Source organism: Cetorhinus maximus, unplaced genomic scaffold (assembly GCF_964194155.1).
Source record: "Cetorhinus maximus unplaced genomic scaffold, sCetMax3.hap1.1 HAP1_SCAFFOLD_138, whole genome shotgun sequence".
NCBI classification, from domain to species: domain Eukaryota; kingdom Metazoa; phylum Chordata; class Chondrichthyes; order Lamniformes; family Cetorhinidae; genus Cetorhinus; species Cetorhinus maximus.
The window spans coordinates 396,327-421,929 of NW_027596135.1; the positions used below are offsets into that span (position 1 = coordinate 396,327).

Sequence of the window (25,603 nt, forward strand, 5' to 3'; positions counted from 1 at the left end):
ACAAGGTCCCCTTCACCAGAGTGTGCGCCCTATCCCACCAGCTTTGCACCAACCGCTTGGCGAATTCTTTTCGAAGTCAGCCTCCATCACCCACCTGCGGCCGGATTACATTCAGTCCCCCACCCACCACCCACCCCGCAGCATGGACCTTTGCGAAATAGCTGGCATTTTAAATAACAATTGTAAAAAAAAAAAAACAACGTGATGTGCGACCAGGACACCGACAAAGAAAGCGAAAAGGTTTTAAAACATACACGCGCACGCTCCGGGTGCGCACACAAAGTTTCAGCACAACATCCCTTTCAAGTAAAGTTATTCACAACGTGATGCTGCAGCTGAGTGTTAACAGGGTACACACACACACACACACACACGGGGGGGGGGTGGAGGGAAGGGGATGGAGTGGAGAGGATTTAAAGTGTCCGTGTGGGGTTCACCTTGCTGGCTCTGTGTTGGGGTGGGGGTGTGGGGGGTGTCCTGGCATCTTCCGCCCACCCCCTCCTTCATCCATTCGCCTGTAGGCTGATGCCCCGCCGTGCAGAGTCCTTGGGCGAGGGTTGACCTCCGGAGTGTGTTCTCTCTTCCCCCCCACCCTCTCCCCACCCCTCCCTCCCTCTTCTAGACGGTCTCCTCCTCCTCCTCCAGCGGCCAGTCCAGAGGTAACGAAGCCAAGAGGGTGCAGTACCTCCCTCCCACCAGGAGTGGGCAAGCGAAGTCAAGCCCTCCGCCCTGCCCTGGGGGGGGTGGGAGGTGGGTGGCGCCTGGGCACCGGGTAGTGATCTCGCCGCCGCCGCTGACACACTCGCAAACGGTGAGGGAGGGGGTGGGCTTTAGTGCACAAAGGCTGAAGGCGAGCTTGGTGTTTTGTGAGGGGGCGGGGGGGGTGGAGGACGGACACTTAAAACACCGCTAAGGATTCCGGCACATTCAACTTCGGAAAAAAAACACCAGGGGCGGGGCAAGAATAGAGGCAGAAACTCGACTCCCTGGGCTCGGGTGGAGAGATCGCTGCTTCAATTCACACGTTGCCAGGCCTGGGCGGAAGGAGATATAGACCCCCCCCCCCCCCCTCCCTCCCTCCCCGCTAGGAGAGAGTGCATTCTGCACATCTGCAATTCTCAGTTCCTCCACCCCCCCCATGTTAAAATCGCAGCACTCCCTCACACCCATTGGCCCCTTATTGTTGGAGTTGGGTTGGGGGGGTAGTTGGGTGGGGAGCGGAATGGGTGCAAAAATAACCTCCCCCACCCCGCCCCCCCCCCACCCCACCTCCCTCTGTATCCTTCCCTCCCCCCCCCCCCCCCCCCCACCCAAAACTCACTCAATATCTGAGGGCCCAGCCCACAGAATGGCCACTTTGGGTGGGGGAGGGGGGGGGGGGGGGGGTGGGAGCACCAGTCAAAACGAGAGGGCAGCAAAGAGGTGGTTCCGCCATCTTGGGCTGGCAGAGAGGGGAGTGGGGAGGGGAGGGGAGTGGAGTGTTGGGGTGGGGGAGGGGGGGGGTTGGAAACGCTGCTGCTGGTCATGTGGCTCGGTGGGGGCGGGGGGGGGGGGGGGGGGTGTCCCGTCGTCCTCGATGCGTCGTCTGCTGTCGGCCGGCGGAACGAGCGTTGGCCCCTCTCCCACCGCCCGAAACCCCCCCCCCGTCCCGACTCGGTCGATGCTGTTCGGTCCGCCTTACTTTGACCGCGGAGGGGCTGTGGGGGAGCCCTGCACTGGGAGCGTCTGCACAGCACCTCCTCCTCCTCCTCCTCCTCCAGTCAGATACTGGGTCAGTCCTTGTGGGGGGGCCAGCCCAGCAGGCTGAGCGCAGCCCACCACCGCCGCCGCCGCTGCCGCCGGACCCCCGGTCCATTGAGTCTGGTACGTCCCTCTGGCCATCCCACCGTACTGGCACAAGTTCGGGAGGGCGTAGGGGGCCGCGGTGCCCGGGAACGAGTTCGACGGGGGGATTCCTGGCGGCAGTGCAGCCTGCTGCGTCCCCTGGCCTTGTAATCCAGTCCCTGTCCAGCCAACGTTGCAGTATGGGGAAGCTCCCTGAGGTGGGGGGGGGGAGAGAGAAAAAAGAGAGGGTTAGTAGGGAGGGAAAGAAAAAAAACAGAGGAAATGGGAGCAGGGGGAGGAGGCCATTTGGCCCCTCGAGCCTGCTCTGGCAACTCAACATGATCGAGGCCGGTTATTCGCCTCGACTCTGCTCTCCTGCCCCAACCCCTTCAATTCCCTCAGCGTCCAAAAAATCTATTGATCCGAGTCTTGAATATATTCAACACCCTCGGCTTTCTGAGTGTGTTTTTTGTGTGTGTTTCTTTCTGTGTTTGGGGGGGGGGGTGGGTGGAGTAGTACAAGTGCAGGCAGCCAACAGAGTTGGGTGGGGCACATTTGGACTCTTTAATCTTTAAAAGAGACGGCCGAGATGGAACAACACAGGCGGCTGCAGTCAAAACCCTTCCTTGTTGGCCCGCTGGGTGGTGAGGGGTCAGAGCTGCCCTGGAACGCGGACGCCGAGCGTCACAGAGCTGACGGTCCATATACCGGGCTGACGGGTCCGTACACCGGGCTGATGGGTCCATACACCAGGCTGATGGGTCCATACACCAGGCTGATGGGTCCATGCACCAGGCTGATGGGTCCATACACCAGGCTGATGGGTCCATACACCAGGCTGATGGGTCCATACACCAGGCTGATGGGTCCATACACCGGGCCGACGCTCGAGACGAGGGAAGGACCTGCTGCTCGACGCCCGGCGGAGCATCACTTGCCGAAAAGCCCCTCACTTTGGAGCAAGGGTCCATCGGCAATGGGCACAGACCATCTGAAGCAGAGGGAAAAAGACATAGGAACTCGGGGAAATAAGGAGCAGGTCCTTCGGCCCCTCGAGTCTGCTCCGCCATTGGATAAGATCGATCGTAGCTGATCCCAATTGTGGCCTCAACTCCACTTTCCTGGCCCCCACCAACCCCATAATAACCCTCGACTCCCTGGTCAATCAGGACTCTGCCTAACTCGACATTGAGTGTACTCGATGAGCCAGCCTCCGCTGCTCTCTGGGGGAGAGGATTCTGCTGAGAGACGAAATCCCTCCTCATCTCCGTCTTCAATGGGAGGCCCCTGACTCTGAAACTGTGCGAGGGGTGAGGGGGAAACATCCTCTCAGCATCCACCCTGTCAAAACCACCCCTCAGAATAAAGATTGGCCCCCCTAAGCAAAGTGATAACGACCGGTCCTGTCCGCTGACGGCTGAGCGATAAGCACTGGCTCCAGCCTTTAAACACCCCGTGGGTGTGGGTGTACCTGTGCCACACGGGACTGCAGCGGTTCATCGGGGAAGGCAGCTCACCACCAACTTCTCAAGGGGCAATTAGGGACGGGCAACAAGCGCTGGCCTAGGCGGCAAGGCCCACAATCCCACGAATGAATAAAAAATAAACCAAGCGCCTAAAGCAGAGGCTGTGCGATCTTTTTGATCCACCCGAGAGGGGGGCAGGCGGTGATCTGCTTTAATTGCCCTGCTCCTCTCTCCCCCCACCCTGCTCCTCTCTCCCCCCCGCCACCCCTGCTCCTCTCTCCTCCCTGTCACTCACGTCACAGAGTTGGTGCCGGCTCTCCAGGTCCTGACGGTTCTGAATCTGCCGGATTTCGTTCAGGCTGGGCTTCAGGCTGGCGGCCCCAATCCTTTCCTTGGCCCAGTCGTCCACCAGCTTGTGCAGGTCGTCGGTGAAGGTCCCTTTCTTGGCTCCGGCAGCCTGCTGGCAGTTGTAGGAATCTGGGTAGCTGAACACCCCTGGGGCAAAGGAGGGGTAAAACAAACCGTCAACCTGGCCTCTCCCACAGATTACACACCCCAACAAGACCCTGAGAGCCATTGCGAAAGGGATTTTAAAAAAAGTGGCCTCTCTCTTAAAAACCACAGATTTTAAAAACATTGACCCTCCGACAGTGCGGCACTCCCTCAGCACTGACCCTCCGACAGTGCGGCGCTCCCTCAGCACTGACCCTCCGACAGCACGGCGCTCCCTCAGCACTGACCCTCCGACAGTGCGGCGCTCCCTCAGTACTGACCCTCCGACAGTGCGGCACTCCCTCAGCACTGACCCTCCGACAGTGCGGCGCTCCCTCGGCACTGACCCTCCGACAGTGCGGCGCTCCCTCAGCACTGACCCTCCGACAGCACGGCGCTCCCTCAGCACTGACCCTCCGACAGTGCGGCGCTCCCTCAGTACTGACCCTCCGACAGTGCGGCACTCCCTCAGCACTGACCCTCCGACAGTGCGGCGCTCCCTCGGCACTGACCCTCCGACAGTGCGGCGCTCCCTCAGCACTGACCCTCCGACAGTGCGGCGCTCCCTCAGCACTGCGCTGTGAATCAGCCTGGATTATGTTGTCAGATCACTAGAATGAGGCGCAAACTCATGACCCTGCTGACTCAGAAGCGAGCACAGCCCATAGATGCCCGAGTTTAGGTCACAGAGGCCAGTTTGGAACAGCCAGGGTTTAACAGTGCAAGGCTGTTCAAAACTAGCAGAGTGAGAGGGGCAGGAAGTACAGGAATGTCAAATTGCGACAGTACAGGGGCCTCACCGGAGGTTGGGGAGTTAAGATCGATCCTACGAAGGGGCATAGAGGGCATTTTCCCCACCTTCTGATACATGCTATCGTTGACCTTGCAAGGCACCAGTGTTCTGGGAAATTGAATGCGTGGCTGTTCATCTATGCTCGTTCCCACTTTGAACCCAGTGCATGGACCCCGTACCATCATACACCAATGCCTGAACAGACTCGAGTTTCAGTGTCTAAACCACGTACAGCACTGAAATAGGCCACTCCTTCCAACCTGTCCACGTCAGTGTTTCTGCACCACACCAGCCTCTTCCCCCACTACCCCACTATCCCTCTCTCCTTCGTGTGTTTATCCAGCCTCCCCCTTAAATACATCGACACGATTCACCTCGACCCCTCCCTGTGGGGGCGAGTTCCACACTCTCCCCACTCTCTGGGTAAAGAGGTATCTCCTGAATTCCACCCCCACCCCCGATTGGTTTTATTAGTGACTGTCTTATATTGATGTCCCCTTAGTTCTGGTCTCCCCTCCTCCCCCCCCACAAGTGGAAACATCTTCTCTACGTCGACCCTATCGACACCCCCTTCATCATTTTAAAGAGCTCGATCAGGCCACCCCCTCAACCTTCTCTTTTCTAGAGAAAAGAGCCCCGGCCTGTTCAATCTTTCCCGATGGTTATAACCTCTTCATTCCAGCACTCTCTCAGCCTTGAGAACCTTTTTTTAAACAACTGCCCCAGAGTCTGCGTATTTTTCTTAAAATAATCAGCGGTGTCAATCGGCAAAGCCATTCTCCGCGGGCTGAGGGACATCGGTGCCTTGCTGCTCACCTGTACCGATGGGAGTGGCGCTCAGAGAGTGGGACTTGGAGTTCCGGAGTTTGCTTCTGGCCGACCTCTGCCGACGGCTGGGTGGGGAGTAGGCCTGCAGGGAGCCCTCACACGACTCCTTGGGCACGCGGAGTCGATCGTAAAGTTCCTGGAGCTCCTGATTTTGCTGGGCCTGGAGGTACACAACTTCCTTTATGTGCCTGGTTCACAAAGAGAGAGAGAGGAGGTCAGTCCAAGACACTTTCAAAGATTAAGCTATCCTTGCCCCACTATCCTCCACCGACTAAGATTCATCCGTGCCTTTGTGACCTTCACTATTCCAATGCTCTTCTGGAAAGCCTCTGCAAACTTGAACTCATCCAAAGCTACTCGTACCCGAACTAACACCGAGCCCCATCCACCTGTCACCTCACTGACCAAAACTCACCACCTATCCAGAAAGGCCTGGATTTTAAAACTTCTCATCCTTGTGTTCACATCCATCCATGGTCCCGCCCCTCCCCTTCTCCATAACCTCCTCCAGCCCCTACAACCCTCCCTATCTCTGTAACCTCCTCCAGCCCCGACAACCCTATCTCTGTAACCACCTCCAGCCCCGACAACCCTCCCTATCTCTGTAACCTCCTCCAGCCCAGACAACCCTCCCTATCTCTGTAACCTCCTCCAGCCCCGACAACCCTCCCTATCTCTGTAACCTCCTCCAGCCCCTACAACCCTCCCTATCTCTGTAACCTCCTCCAGCCCCGACAACCCTCCCTATCTCTAAAACCTCCTCCAGCCCCGACAACCCTCCCTATCTCTGTAACCTCCTCCAGCCCCTACAACCTTCCCTATCTCTGTAACCTCCTCCAGCTCCTACACCCCTCCCTATCTCTGTAACCTCCTCCAGCCCCCGACAACCCTCCCTATCTCTGTAACCTCCTCCAGCCCCTACACCCCTCCCTATCTCTGTAACCTCCTCCAGCTCCTACACCCCTCCCTATCTCTGTAACCTCCTCCAGCCCCTACACCCCTCCCTATCTCTGTAACCTCCTCCAGCCCCTACAGCCCTCCCTATCTCTGTAACCTCCTCCAGCCCCTACAGCCCTCCCTATCTCTGTTACCTCCTCCAGCCCCTACAACCCTCCCTATCTCTGTAACCTCCTCCAGCCCCCTACAACCCTCCCTATCTCTAACCTCCTCCAGCCCCTACAACCTTTCCTATCTCTGTACCCTCCTCCAGCCCCTACAACCTTTCCTATCTCTATAACCTCCTCCAGTCCGTACAACCCTCCGAGGTCTCTGCGCTCCTCCAATTCTGGCCTCTTGAGCAGCCCCTGATTCCCATCGCTACACCATTGGCGGCCGGGCCTTCAGCTGCCTGAGACCGAGCTCTGGAATTCCCTCCCTAAACCTCTCCGACCCTCTCTCCCTCATCCTTTAAGACGCTCCTTAGAGCCGACCTCTTGGTCGCCTGAGCTGATATCTCTACGGGGCACAGTATGGATTTAATTATGTTCAACAACGATGCCGTGAAGCTCTTGGCCATGCTAAGGCATTGGAAAATTGCAAGGTGAGTGGAGAGGGGAGGAAAGGAGTCACAGACTGACAAAGCAGTACATCAAAACGTCTCAAAGTGTTTCACTCAACCAATGGCTTGCACTCCTGTTGGCAATGGGAGACGGTGGTGTAGTGGGAACGTCACTGGACCAGTAATCCCGAGGCCCAGGCTAATGCTCTGGGGACATGGGTTCAAATCCCACCTTGTCTGCTGGTGGAGTTTAAATTCAATGAATAAAATCTGGAATTGAAAACCAGTCTCAGTGACGGTGACCATGAAACTATCATCGATTGTGGTAAAAACCCCATCTGGTTCACTAATGTCCCCATTAGCCATCCTTACCCGCCTAGAACCAGGGGAGACGGTCTCAGGATACGGGGTATTAGGGCCGAGACGAGGGGGAATTTCCTCACTCAGAGGGTGGTGAATTGTCTGCCCCAGAGGGCTGTGGAGGGTCAGTCGCTGAGCATGTTCAAGACAGGGATCGATAGATTTCTACGTATCAAGAGCTTCGAGGGGGATAGGGCAGGAAAATGGTGCTGAAGGAGCAAGAGTCGGCCCTTCGAGCCATTCACTAACACCTCCTCCAGCACCGTGATCTTACTGAATGGTGGAGTAGGCTCGACGGGCCGAATGGCCTACTCCTGCTGCTCTTACGTTCCTTACAGAAGCGTGAAAACGGTTCACTTTTTAAACGGTGGTCCTGATTGTGGGGCTGGGGTCTAATTCCAGCCGGGGGCACAGAGTAAGTGGGTTGCGCTGTGACCCGCACAGGGCTGGTTGTCTGACCCTACTATCTGATGGACCAGGGACAGGGATTCAGTGTCGGGGTGCCATAAGACATAGAAGCAGAAATTAGGCCATTTGGCCCATCGAGTCTGCTCCGCCATTCAATCATGGCTGATAAGTTTCTCAACCCCATTCTCCCCGTAACCTTTGATCCCCTTACCAATCAAGAACCTATCTATCTCGGTCTTAAATACACTCAATGACCTGGCCTCCACAGCCTTCTGTGGCAATGAATTCCATAGATTCACCCACTCTCTGGCTAAAGAAGTTTCTCCTCATCTCTGTTCCAAAAGGTCTTCCCTTTACTCTGAGGCCGTGCCCTCGGGTCCTAGTCTCTCCTACTAGTGCCCAGGCAGCATGGTCAGGAATGCAAATGCCAAATGCAACCACCGCCGCCCACCCAGACCAACTCACTTCTCCCTCAGGCTCTGCAACTCCCGTTTCAAGTCCTCGTCCTCCACCTCAGACTCGTCGTCGCTGCTCATGGGGGAGGTGGGCGAGTTGCAGAACGTCGTGTTGAGCTGGTGCGGGTGCTGACCCCCCTCCAGCGCCAGCCGGGCACCCAGGCACATCCACTCCCCGGTCTCGTCCGTGTAGCTGGCCGGCACAGACAGCTCGCTCTCGGTGCTGGGCTGCTTGCAGACAGCGCCGCCCCGCCGGATGTCCTTCAGCCACTGGCTGTTGGCGGACCGGACGCTGCCGCTACCACCACCACTACCACTACCACCACCAGCCAGCTGACCGTCTTCCGAATCGTGGGCGGCGGCCTCGTGGAGGGTGTCATCGTCGTTCCAGCCGGGCGGCAAAGCCAAGGGGCCATCCATCGTGTCAGACCCGCTGTCCCACATTCCACCAGCTAAGAAGTGCCCAGCCATGTCCCTCTGTGCCAATTCTCGGGTGCCAGGGGCCATCCCTTCCTTGGAGTCGGCCGTCATGGCGTCGAGCACGGCGCAGGTCTCCTGCTGCTCTGGTGGAATGGCTCCTTCAGGGTGCAGAACAGCCGCAGAAACCTGAAGGCAGAACAAAGAGGGAGTTAGACTATCCCCAACAAAATCAGGTTTCATTACACACACCTCCAGAGTTCTCTCTGCTCCACGTTATAGTACACACACCTCCAGAGTTCCCTCTGCTCCGTATTACAGTGCACCCACCTCCAGAGTTCCCTCTGCTCCATATTACAGTACACACACCTCCAGGGCTCCCTCTGCTCCATATTACAGTGCACACACCTCCAGGGCTCCCTCTGCTCCATATTACAGTGCACATACCTCCAGAGTTCCCTCTGCTCCGTATTACAGTGCACACACCTCCAGAGCTCCCTCTGCTCCATATTACAGTGCACACACCTCCAGAGTTCCCTCTGCTCCATATTACAGTGCACACACCTCCAGAGCTCCCTCTGCTCCATATTACAGTGCACACACCTCCAGAGCTCCCTCTGCTCCGTATTACAGTGCACACACCTCCAGTACTCCCTCTGCTCCATATTACAGTGCACACACCTCCAGTACTCCCTCTGCTCCATATTACAGTGCACACACCTCCAGTACTCCCTCTGCTCCATATTACAGTGCACACACCTCCAGAGCTCCCTCTGCTCCATATTACAGTGCACACACCTCCAGTACTCCCTCTGCTCCATATTACAGTGCACACACCTCCAGTACTCCCTCTGCTCCATATTACAGTGCACACACCTCCAGAGCTCCCTCTGCTCCGTGTTACAGTGCACACACCTCCAGTACTCCCTCTGCTCCGTATTACAGTGCACACACCTCCAATACTCCCTCTGCTCTGTATTACAGTACACACACCTCCAGAGTTCCCTCTGCTCCACATTACAGTGCACACACCTCCAGAGCTCCCTCTGCTCCATATTATAGTGCACACACCTCCAGTACTCCCTCTGCTCCGTATTACAGTGCACACACCTCCAGTACTCCCTCTGCTCCGTATTACAGTGCACACACCTCCAGTACTCCCTCTGCTCCGTATTACAGTGCACACACCTCCAGTACTCCCTCCTCTCCATATTACAGTGCACACACCTCCAGTACTCCCTCTGCTCCATATTACAGTGCACACACCTCCAGAGCTCCCTCTGCTCCATATTACAGTGCACACACCTCCAGTACTCCCTCTGCTCCGTATTACAGTGCACACACCTCCAGCACTCCCTCTGCTCCATATTACAGTGCACACACCTCCAGTACTCCCTCTGCTCCGTATTACAGTGCACACACCTCCAGCATTCCCTCTGCTCCGTATTACAGTGCACACACCTCCAGAGCTCCCTCTGCTCCATATTACAGTGCACACACCTCCAGTACTCCCTCTGCTCCGTATTACAGTGCACACACCTCCAGTACTCCCTCTGCTCCGTATTACAGTGCACACACCTCCAGTACTCCCTCTGCTCCGTATTACAGTGCACACACCTCCAGAGCTCCCTCTACTCCGTATTACAGTGCACACACCTCCAGTACTCCCTCTACTCCGTATTACAGTGCACACACCTCCAGTACTCCCTCCGCTCCGTATTACAGTGCACACACCTCCAATATTCCCTCTGCTCCGTATTACAGTGCACACACCTCCAATACTCCCTCCGCTCCGTATTACAGTACAGACACCTCCAATACTCCCTCTGCTCCGTATTACAGTGCACACACCTCCAGTACTCCCCCTGCTCCGTATTACAGTACAGACACCTCCAATACTCCCTCTGCTCCGTATTACAGTGCACACACCTCCAGTACTCCCTCTGCTCCGTATTATAGTGCACACACCTCCAGCACTCCCTCTGCTCCATATTACAGTGCACACACCTCCAGAGCTCCCTCTGCTCCATATTACAGTGCACACACCTCCAGTACTCCCTCTGCTCCATATTACAGTGCACACACCTCCAGTACTCCCTCTGCTCCGTATTACAGTGCACACACCTCCAGAGCTCCTTCTACTCCGTATTACAGTGCACACATCTCCAGTACTCCCTCTACTCCGTATTACAGTGCACACACCTCCAGTACTCCCTCCGCTCCGTATTACAGTGCACACACCTCCAATACTCCCTCTGCTCCGTATTACAGTGCACACACCTCCAGTACTCCCTCTGCTCCGTATTACAGTACAGACACCTCCAATACTCCCTCTGCTCCGTATTACAGTGCACACACCTCCAGTACTCCCTCTGCTCCGTATTACAGTACAGACACCTCCAATACTCCCTCTGCTCCATATTACAGTGCACACACCTCCAGTACTCCCTCTGCTCCGTATTACAGTGCACACACTTCCAGTACTCCCTCTGCTCCATATTACAGTGCAGGTCCAGTGCTTCTTCCCGATTGCACAGCATACACCCCCAGTGCTCCATGCTGCCGGACTGAGAGTACAGCATCAGGTTTGGACACCAGGTGCCCCCATTACAATAAATTGAGCCTAAAAAGCGTCTTTAACATAAAAATAGGTAATCGCTTTTCGACAGGGTCCTTGTGACATCAGCTCATTCCAAAAGTGCGTTACAGGAAATAAGAACTTCTTTCATCGCCACTGTAGTTTAGGAAACGCGTCAGCCAATGTGTGCACAGCAAGCTCCCACAAATAGCTGTGTGATCTTGAGCAGATAAACTCTTTCTGGTGACTGGCTGAGGGATAAACACCTGCTCCTTTAAGACGCCAATTCAGCCCCACTTTGCGGCCACTTCTTTCGGTATTAAACATGCTCCTGCGAAGTGCCCTCAGGATGTTTTGTTACGCTAACGACCCCGTGCGCCAGTCGCTGCTGTCGCCCTGAGGGGTTCCAACGAACACCTACCTGAAATCGCCCGGCCTGTAACTGCGCGGGGGACTGGTTGTCCAGGAAGACGCTGAATGAGCCATCCTGTTCCAGGTGGGATGGATCGATTCCTCCCCTGGTGCTCCGACTGTCTCCGGCTGCGCCAAAGCACAAAGAAATTAAAGAGGGGCAATTAACGGCCTCCAGCAGGCAGAACGCGAAGCTCACTGGTGGGCGGCCCGGGGGCTTTGAGAATGTCAGCAGCAGAGCGTGGTGGAGGGGGCTGCTGTTAGTCCAGAAGCGACACGCCTCTGAAGAAAACAATCACAGCAGCAGAGGGGGGGGAAGGCCATTCGGCCCATCTTAACGCACTATCCAGAGGCTGGAGGGTGGGTGGGCGAAGCGACACACATTAGCTAGCCTGTCACTAAGGCCACGAGATCTAATTTCCTGTAATGCGGCACATCTAAAATCACCCGCCAATTCCTCTCAGGCAAACCTCGGGATCAATTCCAGATCCATCGCTCTCTCCGGCGGCTACTGGTAAACTGCTGCTCCAAGAAAAAAGGGCAGAAAATCGATCGGAAGTCAAATGGCTCTCTTTTAAACGCCTGCCTGCACTTCCACGTGTTTACAGGGTCTTTAAAAAAGGTCCATTAACTATCTGCCTCACGTTCGGCACCGACATATCGGTCACAGGAAGTCGCGAGAGGCTCCCGCTGACCGGACCTGCCTATTTTTACCCCAGCAGATGACCCACATGCCAAGCAAGGGTCAGACTTGGAGCTTAAAATCCTGCTGCAGCTCCTGGCGGACTTTCCAGGCACAGCTGGTGTATATAGGTAGGAATATGGCCAGAAGGGTATTGTGCGGTGATGCCAGCCGCTCGCACAAGCCTGTGTCAGTGAATCCACATTCTGTCCTGTCCCCATCAAACACTCCCAGGACAGGTACAGCACGGGGTTAGATACAGAGTAAAGCTCCCTCTACACTGTCCCCATCAAACACTCCCAGGACAGGTACAGCACGGGGTTAGATACAGAGTAAAGCTCCCTCTACACCGTCCCCGTCAAACACTCCCAGGACAGGTACAGCATGGGGTTAGATACAGAGTAAAGCTCCCTCTACACTGTCCCCATCAAACACTCCCAGGACAGGTACAGCACGGGGTTAGATACAGAGTAAAGCTCCCTCTACACTGTCCCCATTAAACACTCCCAGGACAGGTACAGCACGGGGTTAGATACAGAGTAAAGCTCCCTCTACACCGTCCCCATCAAACACTCCCAGGACAGGTACAGCACGGGGTTAGATACAGAGTAAAGCTCCCTCTACACCGTCCCCAACAAACACTCCCAGGACAGGTACAGCACGGGGTTAGATACAGGGTAAAGCTCCCTCCACACTGTCCCCATCAAACACTCCCGGGACAGGTACAGCACGGGGTTAGATACAGGGTAAAGCTCGCTCTGCACTGTCCCCATCAAACACTCTCAGGACAGGTACAGCACGGGGTTAGATACAGAGTAAAGCTCCCTCTACACTGTCCCCATCAAACACTCCCAGGACAGGCACAGCACGGGGTTAGATACAGGGTAAAGCTCGCTCTGCACTGTCCCCATCAAACACTCTCAGGACAGGTACAGCACGGGGTTAGATACAGAGTAAAGCTCCCTCTACACTGCCCCCATCAAACACTCCCAGGACAGGTACAGCACGGGGTTAGATACAGAGTAAAGCTCCCTCTACACCGTCCCCATCAAACACTCCCAGGGCAGGTACAGCACAGAGTAAAACTCCCTCTGCCCTCGATCCCACAAGTCCTTTCCACTCCAACAGTAATAGAACTGATGTCCTACAACAATTCTCCTCGTGGCTCTTACCCCAGACCAATTAGGGCCAACACTGGGCGCACAAACCGAATATAGCAGGCTGAAAAACAAAAACCCTGGAAACCCTTTGCAACATGCTTGCTTTTCATGAATGGAGAAGGCTGGGTGGGTGGTGGGGAGGGCAGGGTGAGTGGTGGAGGGCAGGGTGAGTGGGGCACGGCAGGGGTGGAAAACCAAAAGGAGAAAACGGACTAAGTATGAATCCGTGTTTCATCACACTCCAGCGCAACATGACAACCCTCTCGCAAACCCACAACCGTGGCATATTTCACTAACTGGTGGGTAACTGGGTACTCATCTACCTGATCTGCATTTAGTCTCTCCTGTAAATAGAAGCATTCGCGTTAAAGAAGCTAAAGGGGTTAAATTACGATGGCAGGACGCATGGCGTGGGCTTGTATTCCCTCGCATGTAGAAGATTAAGGGGTGATCTGATTGAGGGGTTTGAGATGATTAAAGGATTCGATCGGGTCGATAGAGAGAAACTATTTCCTCTGGCGGGCGGAGTCCAGAACAAGGAGGAAGGACCCCAAAAGTGAGAGGCAGGCCGTCCAGGGGTGATGTCAGGAAGCCCTTTGACTCCGAAACTTTGAAAGCGAGATCGATACCTTTTCGCTTAAAAAAAACTAAATCAAAGTCCTGCGGACACTGGAAATTCAGAATAAAAACAGAAAATGCAGGAAATACTCAACAGGTTATAAGAGCCTAAGAATCAGGAGTAGTAGGCCATTCGGCCCCTCGAGCCTATACTCCTCCATTCAATAAGCTCGTGGCTGATCTGATTGTGGCCTCAGCTCCACTTTCCTGTCTGTGTCCCTGCATAACCCTCGACTCCCTCGATCAGAAATCTGTCTAACTCGGCCTTGAATATATTCAGTGACCCGGCCCCCACTGCTCTCTGGGGGCCGGGGGGAGAGGATTCCACAGACTGACCACCCTCTGAGAGAAGAAATTCCTCCTCATCTCCGTTTTCAATGGGAGACCCCTTATTCTGAAACTGTGCCCCCTCCCTCGTTCTAGATTCCCCCACGAGGTGGGGGGAAACATCCTCTCAGCATCCGCCCTGTCAAACCCCCTCCCCCTCAGAATCTGATATGTTTCAATAAGATCACCTCTCATTCTTCTAAACTCCAATGGGTAGAGGCCCAACCTCTCCTCATCAGACAAACCCCCTTCATCCCAGGAATCGGCCGAGTGAACCTTCTCTGAATGGCTTCCAATGCGAGTCTGTCCCTCCTGAAGTAAGGAGACCCAAACCTGTCCAGACCTCTCATTCTTCTAAACTCCAATGGGTAGAGGCCCAACCTGCTCAACCTTCCCTCGTAAGACAAACTGCTTCATCCCAAGTCAGGCAATATCCTTGGAGCGAGAAACAGAGTTAACGTTTCAAGCCGATGCCCGTAAGGCTAGCGCCCCCACCCCCCGATGGGTTTTTTGCTAGGTTAAGGGTATTCAGCATTACCGGGCCAAGGAGGGTATAAACGGAGTTAAAACACAGATTGGCCGTGGGGATGCAACAGCCCAGGAGAGGCAATGCCTGCTCTTTCGCCTTCCCACCCTGCCCGCTTGCTCAGGGGCCTAAGCAGTCCGCGATTTACTTCCATCTTCTTACAAAGCTGGCCCGCTGTATTCCCTTGCTCACAACATGGCCTCCTCCAAGTCGGGGGAGACCAAACGCAGATTGGGCCATCGCTTTGTGGAATGCCTCTGTTCAGTTCGCAAGTGCGATCCCAGAGGTTCCGGCTGCTCGTCATTTCAATTACCAACCAGCCCCTCCCACCCCCCGCCAGCCTCCCACCCCGTCCCGACGAAGCTCAAGGTAAGTTCGAGGAGTCTTTAGATGAGGCGCTTATACAGCCTCCCGGACTCAATATGGGGGGGTTTCAACACTTTCAGATCATAGCCATTGCTCCCATTTCTTTCCCCCCCACCCAGGCAGTTGGCGCAGTTAACAAATCTGTTGTTGCCAGAGCTCTACAGCTCCTCCTCATCCATCTCTTTGCTTCTGACGAAGAGTCATGCGGACTCGAAACATTAACCGTATTCCTCTCCACAGAGGCTGTCAGGCCTGCTGAGTTTTTCCAGCTAGTTTTGTCTTTGTTTCTTTTACTTGTTCCCTAACCGTTGCCTGTCACTACCCGGCGCCATCTCCCCCTTTCATCGTTTAATCTTTCCTGGCTTCCAACCCTATCGCAGCCCTTTCCCTTTGCTCTCCAGCTTCTCCCCACCCCCCGTGCTCTCCAAACACTCCCCCGCCGTCTCCAAACAGTTCTGGCACAGACCCGAATTCTGTTTCTCTCTCTCTCTCTCTCTCTCTCCCCCTCCTGGCCGGCTGAGCTCTTCAATCATTCTCTCTGCTGATATTTCGGCTGTCAGCTGAGTGGATGGTGGGACAAGCCCAAGGGGCTGAACGGTCTCGTCTTGCTCCCATTAAACACTAAAACAGGCCCGCCGGCACGGGGACAGAAGGCTTTCGAATTTCCTGCTCTACGCGTTGCCTCCAAATTCATTCTCTACCCTTCCTTCACCCTCTCCGTCTCCAACAGGGCCCTAAATTAAACCTGAAGAATCCCCTGGTTAGTTTATCTGAAGCCTAGGCAAAAACAGAAAACTGTAATACTTTATATTCACTCACACACACACACACACACACACACACACACACACACACACACACACACGCATGCACACGCCCCAATTAATTCAAGTGTGGAAGCTGAGGCAGAGTGCGACGTGTACAATGATTTTAAAAATCGATCAAAAGAAATTCAATACACAACCGGGAAATCTCCTATCAGTCAAATAGTGCAACAGCTCTCAACCTTGACAGACAACCACTAAATCCACAAGCCTCTGTTCTACTAGCCACCTGCTCCCTGCCTGCTGTGTATACACTACCTTTACGGGCAGACGATCTCTCGAATAAGGCGACCGGGTGCAATAACTTTTCAGCCCATCTTTTCATTTTGATTGTCCAGGACTTTCTACCCATAGCATTTTTGACATTTGAGCTTGCATTATGACTAGAATAAGTTAGGCCATGATATCCACCTCCAGTCTGGTGCTGAGTTATTCCGATTTGCGGCTGAGAGGCCTGGGTCCCAGTGTCTGATGGCTCCGAGATGCTTTTCTCGAGTTGCTGTAAGGGTTGCTGCAGGAGCAAGGCAGAGAGAGAGAAAAAAATAATAAAGAGGCTGGTTATAAAAAAAAACAGACGAGGACACCGAACCACAATTAAAGAAGGGGAGGCGGTAGCGGTAATGTCGCTGGACCAGGAATCTAGGGGCCCAGGCTAACGCTCCGGGGGACGCGGGGTCAAATCCCACCACGGCAGCTGGTGGAATTTAAATTCAATGAATGAAAATCCGGAATCAAAAACTAGTGATGGTCACGGTGAAACCACGAAACTATCATCGATTGCTGTAAAAACCCATCTGGTTCACTCATGCCCTTTAGTGAAGGGAAATCTGCTGCCCTTACTCGGTCTGCCCTACATCGGACTCCAGCAGTGTGGTTGGCTCCTAACTGCCCCTCTGAAGTGGGCCGCTAAGCTCAGAAGTGCAATTAGGGATGGGTGACAGAGGTGCTGGCCTAGCCAGTGATGCCCATGTTGCATGAAAGAACAAACAAACAAAAAGGAAGGGACAATGGCCTTAAAAATAGGAGCACTCCATCAACCCAGCCTTGGACCCCGCTAAGCAACCAGCTGACATGCTACAAATGGAGGGCGAAGAGGGGCAGCCACCCCGGGAAGGCCTCCAGCTACTCTGGCCACAGCACAGAGGCTCTGGGCAAAGCCACAGAAAGGAAGCTCGACGGCTTCCCATCGATGACAACCCCACCAAGCTGGAGATAAAAAGGCCCAGCGAGTCTCCCAGGCTGGGAAAGGCCCAGTGTTGTGCTAAGCCAGTCAGGCGCGATGACAGTGGGCCCCCGTGCTCGAGTGTGACGTGGGGGTTTTTGGGGGGTGGGCGGGGTAGAAAACTATAATTAGCCAAGGCTCCTGCTCCTGGCTGTCGAGTCGCCATTTGCTGGAAAGCGCAGGTACCAGGCGACGGGAGGATAAGATTTGGCATTGACACACCCCAGGGTTGAAGAGCCCACCCACCTATCAAAGACTGGGTTCGCATGTCACAGACGGATGGACGGACGGACACCCTGCAGGGTCGCAGAGAACCCAGGAAACTCTGCCCATCGAGAGTTGCAAAAAAGGAGTTGGGGCAGGGGGGCGGTGAGGGAGAAAGAGAAAGAGAGACTGAGATCAACGCGAGAACGATTTCGCCGCACCCTGTGACATGGGGAGATGCCACCACTCACCTTTTCCACCTGGTCAGCGGGCAAGCAGGCGGCGAGCGTGGCGCCCGCCTCCTGGACGGCTTCCGCGGTCGTGGATGGGGGCGACGGCGGCTCGCACGGGGAGCAGTGAGCGACTTGTTCCATCGATCCTGGAGGCTCCGTGGGCGCTGGCTGGGGCGAGGGCGCGGTGGGGTCCGGCGCGGCGGCGGGGTCCGGGGGCTCTCCGGCGGTGCAGGCCGCCGCGGTTCCGTTGGAGGAGGAGGCCGAGAGGGGCGACTCGGCGCCCGGGGTGGCGGCGGCAGCGGCGGGCTCCTGCGGGGTCTCGGCGGCGCCGGGCAGGCCGCCGTGCTCCTGGTACAGCAGCGTGCGGAGCTTCTCGTCCAGGGTCTTGATGCGGTTGTCGGCGAAGTCGACCTTCGGCGGCCTCTCGCTGTCCGACTCGGGCACGGACGAGGGCTGGGTGGCGGCCTGCTGGGGCGACTGCGCCAAGCAGCCCAGCTGCTGGAGGCTGGCAGCTGAGGCAGCGGGGACCAGCCCCTCCAGCTGGGGGGCGGGGGGCGGCGGATCGGAAGCCCCCGGCCCCTCAGGGGGGGGGTCCGCCTCGGGCGGCGGGGGGCGGCCGGCCTGTCGGAGTTCGAGGGTGGCCGGCGGATGAGAGGTCCTGCTTCGGTCAGCCGCCGCGCAGTCATCGCAGCAGGAGGACGAGGACGAGGAGCTGCAGGACGCCAGCCTGCTGGGGTGTGTTGCCGGCTGGTCGGGCTGCGTTGGAATGGCGGCTGAAGCATCCAGTGGAATTTGCTTTATGTCTTCCAAAGAGTTTGAGGTGGTCAGATGGATCATTTCTTGGCTGAGGTTATCCGCATCTGTGAAGATCACCGGACAAGAAAGAGTTAAATTCTGGCACACCGGCTGGTTCAGTGGTTTAGATCCCGTCACTCCACCCGGATTCAAACCCAGCCCAGGCGGATGAAGCGGAAGTCTCCTTGGATTGTCGAGGATCTTGTGTGAAATGAGATTAGCGTCTCTCTCCAGAGGTGGTATGAGCCCACAGGCAAAAAAGGTGAATTCAGCAGCATTTAGCCATGGACTGCTGCTCAAGGAAATGGAAAAATATCACACTGGTCAACGGATGGTTATCAGACCAAGGTTGGAGATGAGGCAAGTTGTAGGTCAGTGTGAAGGGAGCTTTACTCTGTATCTAACTCTGTGCTCTTCCTGTCCTGGGAGTGTTTGATGGGGAGAGTGTAGAGGGAGCTTAACTCTGTATCTAACCCCGTGCTCTTCCTGTCCTGGGAGTGTTTGATGGGGAGAGTGTAGAGGGAGCTTAACTCTGTATCTAACCCCGTGCTGTACCTGTCCTGGGAGTGTTTGATGGGGACAGTGTAGAGGGAGATCTGGTTTTTCTTTACAGGAGGAATGGTGGACAATCTGAAGTGAATCAGGGCTTGGAGGAGGTGACTCGTGGTTGCATTAGAGACAAGTGTTCAGGGTCTTTTCCTAAGCAGGGTACATGGCACTAATGAACACACACATGAATATTTGAATGTAGGAATTAGGAGGTGTAAACCGTTCAGCTTGAGCCTGCTCTGCCATTTGATATGTTCATGCCTGATCTGAGTGTGGCCTCAACTCTATTTTACTGTCTGTCTGCACCCCCATAACCCTCGAATCCTTTGTCAATCAAAAATCTGTCTAACTCAGCCTTGAATATATTCAATGAGCCAGCCAAACTCCCCAGAGTAACGAACCTCTGAGAAAACAATTTCCTCATCTCCATCTTAAATAGGAGACCCCTTATTTTTAAACTGTGTCCCCTACTTCTAGTCTCTTCAAAAGGAAACAATCTTTCAGCGCCCACTCTATGAAGCACCACCCCCTTCAGAATGTCATATGTTTCAGTAAGATCACCTCTCATTCTTCTAAACTCCCAATGGGTACAGGCCCAACCTGAACTTATCCTCACAAGATAATCCCCTTCATCCCAGGAATCAGTCAAGTGAGCCTTCCCTGAACAGCTTCTAATGTAATGGTATCCTTTCTTAAGGAGAGACCAAAACTGGACACAGTACTCCAGGTGTGGTCTCACCAAGGCCCTGTACAACTGTGGCAAAACATCCCTCCTTTTATATTCCATTCCCCTTGCAATAAGCATCAACATTCCACTTGCCTTCCTAAATCACTTGCTGCGCCTGCATGCTAACTTTTTGTGATTCATGGACCAGGGCACCCAGATCCCTCCGTACCTCAGAGTTCTGAAATCTCTTTCTCACTCTTCCTGCCAAAGGGGTCAAGTTCACATTTTCCCCACATTATAATCTACCTGCCAAATTTTTACCGACTCACTTAACCTGTCTATATCCTGTTGGAGGCTCATGTGCTCTTCACAATTTATTCTCCGACCCATCTTTGTAACATCAGCAAATTTAAACCATACATTTGGGTCCCTTCACCCAAGTCATTGGTATGGATTATAAATAGTTGAGGCCCCATGTCATGGAAGTATGATAGTTTTCATAACATTTTTGTGGTTTATTGTGAAGTAGGTTTATGGGGTTAAGTATAGTTAAGTCTGTCTGTGTGTGATTTAATTGCATTTGGAGTTAAGTAGGCTGCAAGCTTTAACTCATCAAAGAAGCTAGGCGCTTGATATGCTAGTAAGTAAACATGGATGCTGGTTTAGCGTGCAAGGTGTGAAGGGAATTTGCATTTTTAGATAGATGCAGGGAGATTTGGATTTCAAAGGAATCTCAGTCTGTTTACAAATAAGCAAGGCTAAGGAGTGTGTTTATTTTTCCCAAAGGTTACTGACAATAAATAGTAGCAACATGATAGTTTTTATATTGTGAGGAAGATACAGCTTCAAGTAGATATGAAACAATAGAATTTACATGTTAAGAGAGAAACATATATATATATATATATATATATATATATATAAAGGAGAATGAAGCTGTGTCAGGAAATGGCATTGAGAGATCTAACAGGAGTGTGCGAAGTAGCCTTAATGAAGCCTCCAGTATGAGTGCATAAGCCTGCTGTCTACCAAAAGTGAAACTGGAGAAAGGAATTTGGAATTCCATTGTCCAGGGTGTTGAGTTAATTTTCTGAAACTGCTTAAAATCTAAAATCTATTTTTGGACTGTTGCCTTAAAGGGGGTGTAACTGGGAGTCAGGGTAATTAGGAATTTTAGGACTTATTATAGTAGTAATTTGTAGTCCTATGTGTACGTTTGAAATAATTTTTGTTAATACATATTTTAATTTAGTTTTTAAAAAAATCTCAAAGTCTTGGTGGTGGACTTATTACTTCTCGAAATAAATACAAATTGCAAAACCGTTGTGATAGCGCAATCAAGTTTCCCTCGTGGATTTGGTCCTCGCGGCACACATCATCTGCTGCGTCATATAACACCCCCCAGCAGTGATCACTGTGGCACTCCGCTGGTTACAGCTTGCTAACCCAAAGGTGACCCATTTATTCCTAAACTCAGTTTCCTGTCAGCTAACCAATTCTTTATCCATGCTAATATGTTACCCACTACACTATGAGCTCTTATTTTGTGTAGCAACCTTTGATGTGGCACCTCATCAAGCGTCTTTTGGAAATCCAAAGTACACCACATCTACAGGTTCCCCTTTATCCACAGTGCCTGTTGCCACCTCAAAGATCTCTACCAAATTAGTCAAACACAATTTCCCTTTCACAAAGACCATGTTGACTCTGCCTGATTATATTAGGATTTTCCAAGGGCCCTGCTATAACCTCCTTAATAATAGATTCCAGTGTTTTCCAAATGACAGGCGTTTGGCTAACCGCTATAGTTTCCTCCTTTCTTAAATAGAGGGGCTACATTTGCTATTTTCCAAACTGATGGGACCTTTCCAGAATCTAGGGAACTTTGGAAAATTAAAAACAATGCATCTGCTATCTCAGCAGAAACCTCTTTTAAGACCCTAGGATGAAGTCCATCTGGTCTTGGGGACTTGTCAGCCTTCAGTTCTAACAGTTTTCTCAGTGCCCTTTCCATGGTGATTGCAGTTGCTTTAGGTTCCTTCCTCCCTTTCACCCCTTGATTAACAAGTTTTTCTAGGATGTTACTTGTGTCTACAGTGAAGACAGACAAAATGTCCGTTCAACACATCTGCCATTTCCTTATTTCCCAAATTCTCTGGAGGGCCGATGCTCAATTTACTTACTCTTATCCTTTTTAAATACCTGTGGAAACTCTTAGTATCTGTTTTTATATTTCTAGCTAACTTTCCCTCATACGCTAATTTCTCCCTCATTATTTTTGCAGTCATCTTCGCTTTTCTGTCTAATCTTCGGACGTGCCACTAAGTTTCACGGAATTACATGCTTTATCGTTCAATTTGATACTGTCTTCAACTTCCTTAGTTAGCCATGGAAGATGCATCCTTCTCAGAGAGAGTTTATTTCTCACTGAAATGTACCTTTGCTGAGTGTTATGCAATAACTCCTTAAACCCACTGCACCTCTAATGGCCTATCCCTCCATGACTCTCACTCCTCCCTATCTCTGCAGCCTCCTCCAGTCCCTACAACTCCCCCAATCTCTGTAACCTCCTCCAGCCCCTACAACCCTCCCAATCTCTGTAACCTCCTCCAGCCCCTACAACCCTCCCTATCTCTGTAACCTCCTCCAGCCCACACAACCCTCCCTATCTTTGTAACCCCCTCCAGAACCTACAACCCTCCCTATCTCTGTAACCTCCTCCAGCCCCTACAACCCTCTTGGTCTCTGTAACCTCCTCCAGCCCCTGCAACCCTCCCTATCTCAATAACCTTCTCCAGGCCCTACAACTCTCCCTATCTTTGTAAGCCCCTCCAGACCCTACAACCCAACCCTATCTCTGTAACCGCCTACAACCCTCTGAGATCTCTGTGCTCCTCCATTCCAGCCTATTGAGCATCCCCCACCACCCACCCCGATTTCCATAATTTCACCATTGGCGGCCGTGCCTTCAGCTGCCTGGGGCCCTAAGCTCTGGAATTCCCTCTCTAAACCTCTCCGCCTCTCTCTTTCTCCCTCCTCCTTTAAGACGCCTCTTAAAACCAACCTTTTTGTCCGACTTTTGGTGGCCAGTCCCTAATAGCTCCTTATGTGGCTCGGTATTGAATTCAGCTTGATAATCACCCCTGCGAAGCACCTTGGTGTGTTTTACCGCGGCATACAAAAGAGTCGCTGGCTTCATTGGCAGACACCCAACAAAATGGAGTGACACTTCCCCCAGTCCCCACGCTTCTTACCAGCCTCGGGCTGGGGCTGTGGACCCTGTGCAGGCGGGTCCATCTGCCCATCTCCCTCGCGGCTCTTTATCTTCTGGTTGATGAAGAATCGCCAGCGGCCAACGGAGGAGGAGTGCTGGACGCCTTCACCTGAAACACACAAGGGATGGCTAAGTGAAGCCAGCGGGGCTACAAGCAAATGAGAGAGAGAGAGAGAGAGAGAGAGAGAGAGAAACGCATGCGCAAGACCAGCAGCGAGGCACATCATCGTCTCTCCTCTCTTCTGACCATCCCCACCGCACCCACCCCTAAAGGCTGGGGTCCGTCCGCAGGGCACCTGCAACTCCTGCTCGGCCACACAGCGAACTGAACGCCGGCCCCGCGTCAGTTCTCGTTCAACCGGTTTTCCTCCTCACCTCTCCTAAAGGTGCCGGGGGGGCTGCGTCGTCCCGGCCGCCTCCCCACCGCCCCCTTCCCCTCGGAGAGCAAGGGGCCGCTGCCGCGCCCGAGCCCCTCAGCGGGCTCTGTTTGAAAGCGGCACAGGCAGCCGAGTCACACCCTTGCACCCTCGCGCTTCCCGGCGGGAGTCACCGGGTGACGATCGGGAGCAGGAATCCTGCCAGATCCTTCGCACTACCCTGGGGTTGCAGCCAGCCATTCCAGCATCCACCCCCCACCCCCACCGTTAGCCCAGCTAAGAGCAGGGAACTCAGCACAGGCCAAGGACGAAACCTGGAACCCAGTCCAGGGAGCTCCGTGGCACCATCCCCCTGGTAAATGCCGAGAGCCATAGGGACAAACCAGACAGAAAGACATCGATCTCATGTATAAAAGGGGAGAGAGAGAGAGAGAGCTGCACTTGATAATTATCACAGGGTTCGCCACTGTGACATTCTAACACGCGGAGGGACTGAGCCGGTGCCCAACTCTTCGAAGGTTAGATTCCACAGTACTCACCACAAGTCTGAGAGATTGCTTGGCTCATCTGTAACTGCTCTGCACCTACGTGCTAAACCCACAGAAAAACAAAGATTAACATCCAAACCAGCAGCCGAAATCAAGCTCTCTTTCTTAAAGACGCTCACCTAACGTGAACGCGGGTCGGGTGCATGTCTTCCCACGGTCCACCCCGAACTGCCTCCTCACCTCTCCTGAGGATGGCAGCCCCACATTGCGCCGGCAGCCCCTTGGGCCACGGACGCTCCTGTTCTTCAGGTGTCACAGGGGGGGTGCTATTTGGCCCTTTCAGTGGGGTGTGGGCTAGCCAGGAGTTTGGTGGGGGGAGGGTTGGGGCAGGGGATGGTGGGGCCATGTTATAGAGAAGAGAGCGTTTGCAGCCAAGCTTGATGTTGCTCTAACATGGAGAGCCGACACGTGCTCAGTGATCAGCAGCGAGACCTGGGGTGACTCTTTCCCCTCTGTAGCCCAGGTGGGGAACAGAGAATGCTATCGTCACTACCACCACTTCAGGTAAGGCCAGCTTGCTCAGCACACCCTAATCCAGCAACTGCTGTGGTCAAATATCCAGCTGATACGCACTGGAAAGGAGTACACTACAGGTGTACCAAAGGGTGAATCATACCCCAAGCAATAGTAAGAACATTTTGGAGAGGAGGCTGCAGGGGTCAGGAAATCAGCAATAGAGGGTGAAAAAGGAAAATAAAAATTCACTTAAAACAGGTACAGCACGGGGTTAGATACAGAGTAAAGCTCCCTCTACACCGTCCCCATCAAACACTCCCAGGACAGGTACAGCACGGGGTTAGATACAGAGTAAAGCTCCCTCTACACTGTCCCCATCAAACACTCCCAGGACAGGTACAGCACGGGGTTAGATACAGAGTAAAGCTCCCTCTACACCGTCCCCATCAAACACTCCCAGGACAGGGACAGCACGGGGTTAGATACAGAGTAAAGCTCCCTCTACACTGTCCTCATCAAACACTCCCAGGGCAGGTACAGCACGGGGTTAGATACAGAGTAAAGCTCCCTCTACACTATCCCCATCAAACACTCCCAGGACAGGTACAGCACGGGGTTAGATACAGAGTAAAGCTCCCTCTACACTGTCCCCATCGAACACTCCCAGGACAGGTACAGCACGGGGTTAGATACAGAGTAAAGCTCCCTCTACACTGTCCCCATTAAACACTCGCACAACAGGTACAACAGGGGGTTAGATACAGAGTAAAGCTCCCTCTACACCGTCCCCATCAAACACTCCCAGGACAGGTACAGTACGGGGTTAGATACAGAGTAAAGCTCCCTCTACACTGTCCCCATTAAACACTCGCACAACAGGTACAACAGGGGGTTAGATACAGAGTAAAGCTCCCTCTACACTGTCCCCATCAAACACTCCCAGGACAGGTACAGCACGGGGTTAGATACAGAGTAAAGCTCCCTCTACACCGTCCCCATCAAACATTCCCAGGACAGGTACAGCACGGGGTTAGATATAGAGTAAAGCTCAAAGGGTAGGGAGTAATATATTGGTACAGTTTGAGGATTGGTTAACGGACAGAAAACAGAGTAGGAATAAACGGGTTATTCTCGGGATGGCAGTGCGTAACGAGTGGAAGCAGCAAGGAACCACGCTTCGGGATCAGCTATTTACAATCCAAATCAGCAATGATACAAAGCGAGTTAGAAAGCAAACTATGAGGA

At 53.5% G+C, this 25,603-nt stretch overlaps 1 protein-coding gene across 1 annotated transcript in view; it reads right to left on the reverse strand.

Annotated features, from left to right (window-relative positions):
• Nucleotides 1-1,677: 1,677 nt before the first annotated feature.
• Nucleotides 1,678-25,603, reverse strand: part of LOC144672892 (serine/threonine-protein kinase WNK3-like) — a 55,485-nt gene continuing 31,559 nt past the window's right edge. Inside the window, exons 13-21 of the mRNA XM_078534893.1 lie at nt 23,894-23,945; nt 22,958-23,086; nt 17,711-18,552; nt 16,292-16,544; nt 11,541-11,659; nt 8,135-8,730; nt 5,392-5,591; nt 3,586-3,785; nt 1,678-2,037 (exon numbers count right to left, since the gene is read on the reverse strand). Of these exons, the coding sequence (XP_078391019.1) occupies nt 1,678-2,037; nt 3,586-3,785; nt 5,392-5,591; nt 8,135-8,730; nt 11,541-11,659; nt 16,292-16,544; nt 17,711-18,552; nt 22,958-23,086; nt 23,894-23,945 (2,751 nt within the window). The remainder of the gene's footprint in view (nt 2,038-3,585; nt 3,786-5,391; nt 5,592-8,134; nt 8,731-11,540; nt 11,660-16,291; nt 16,545-17,710; nt 18,553-22,957; nt 23,087-23,893; nt 23,946-25,603) is intronic.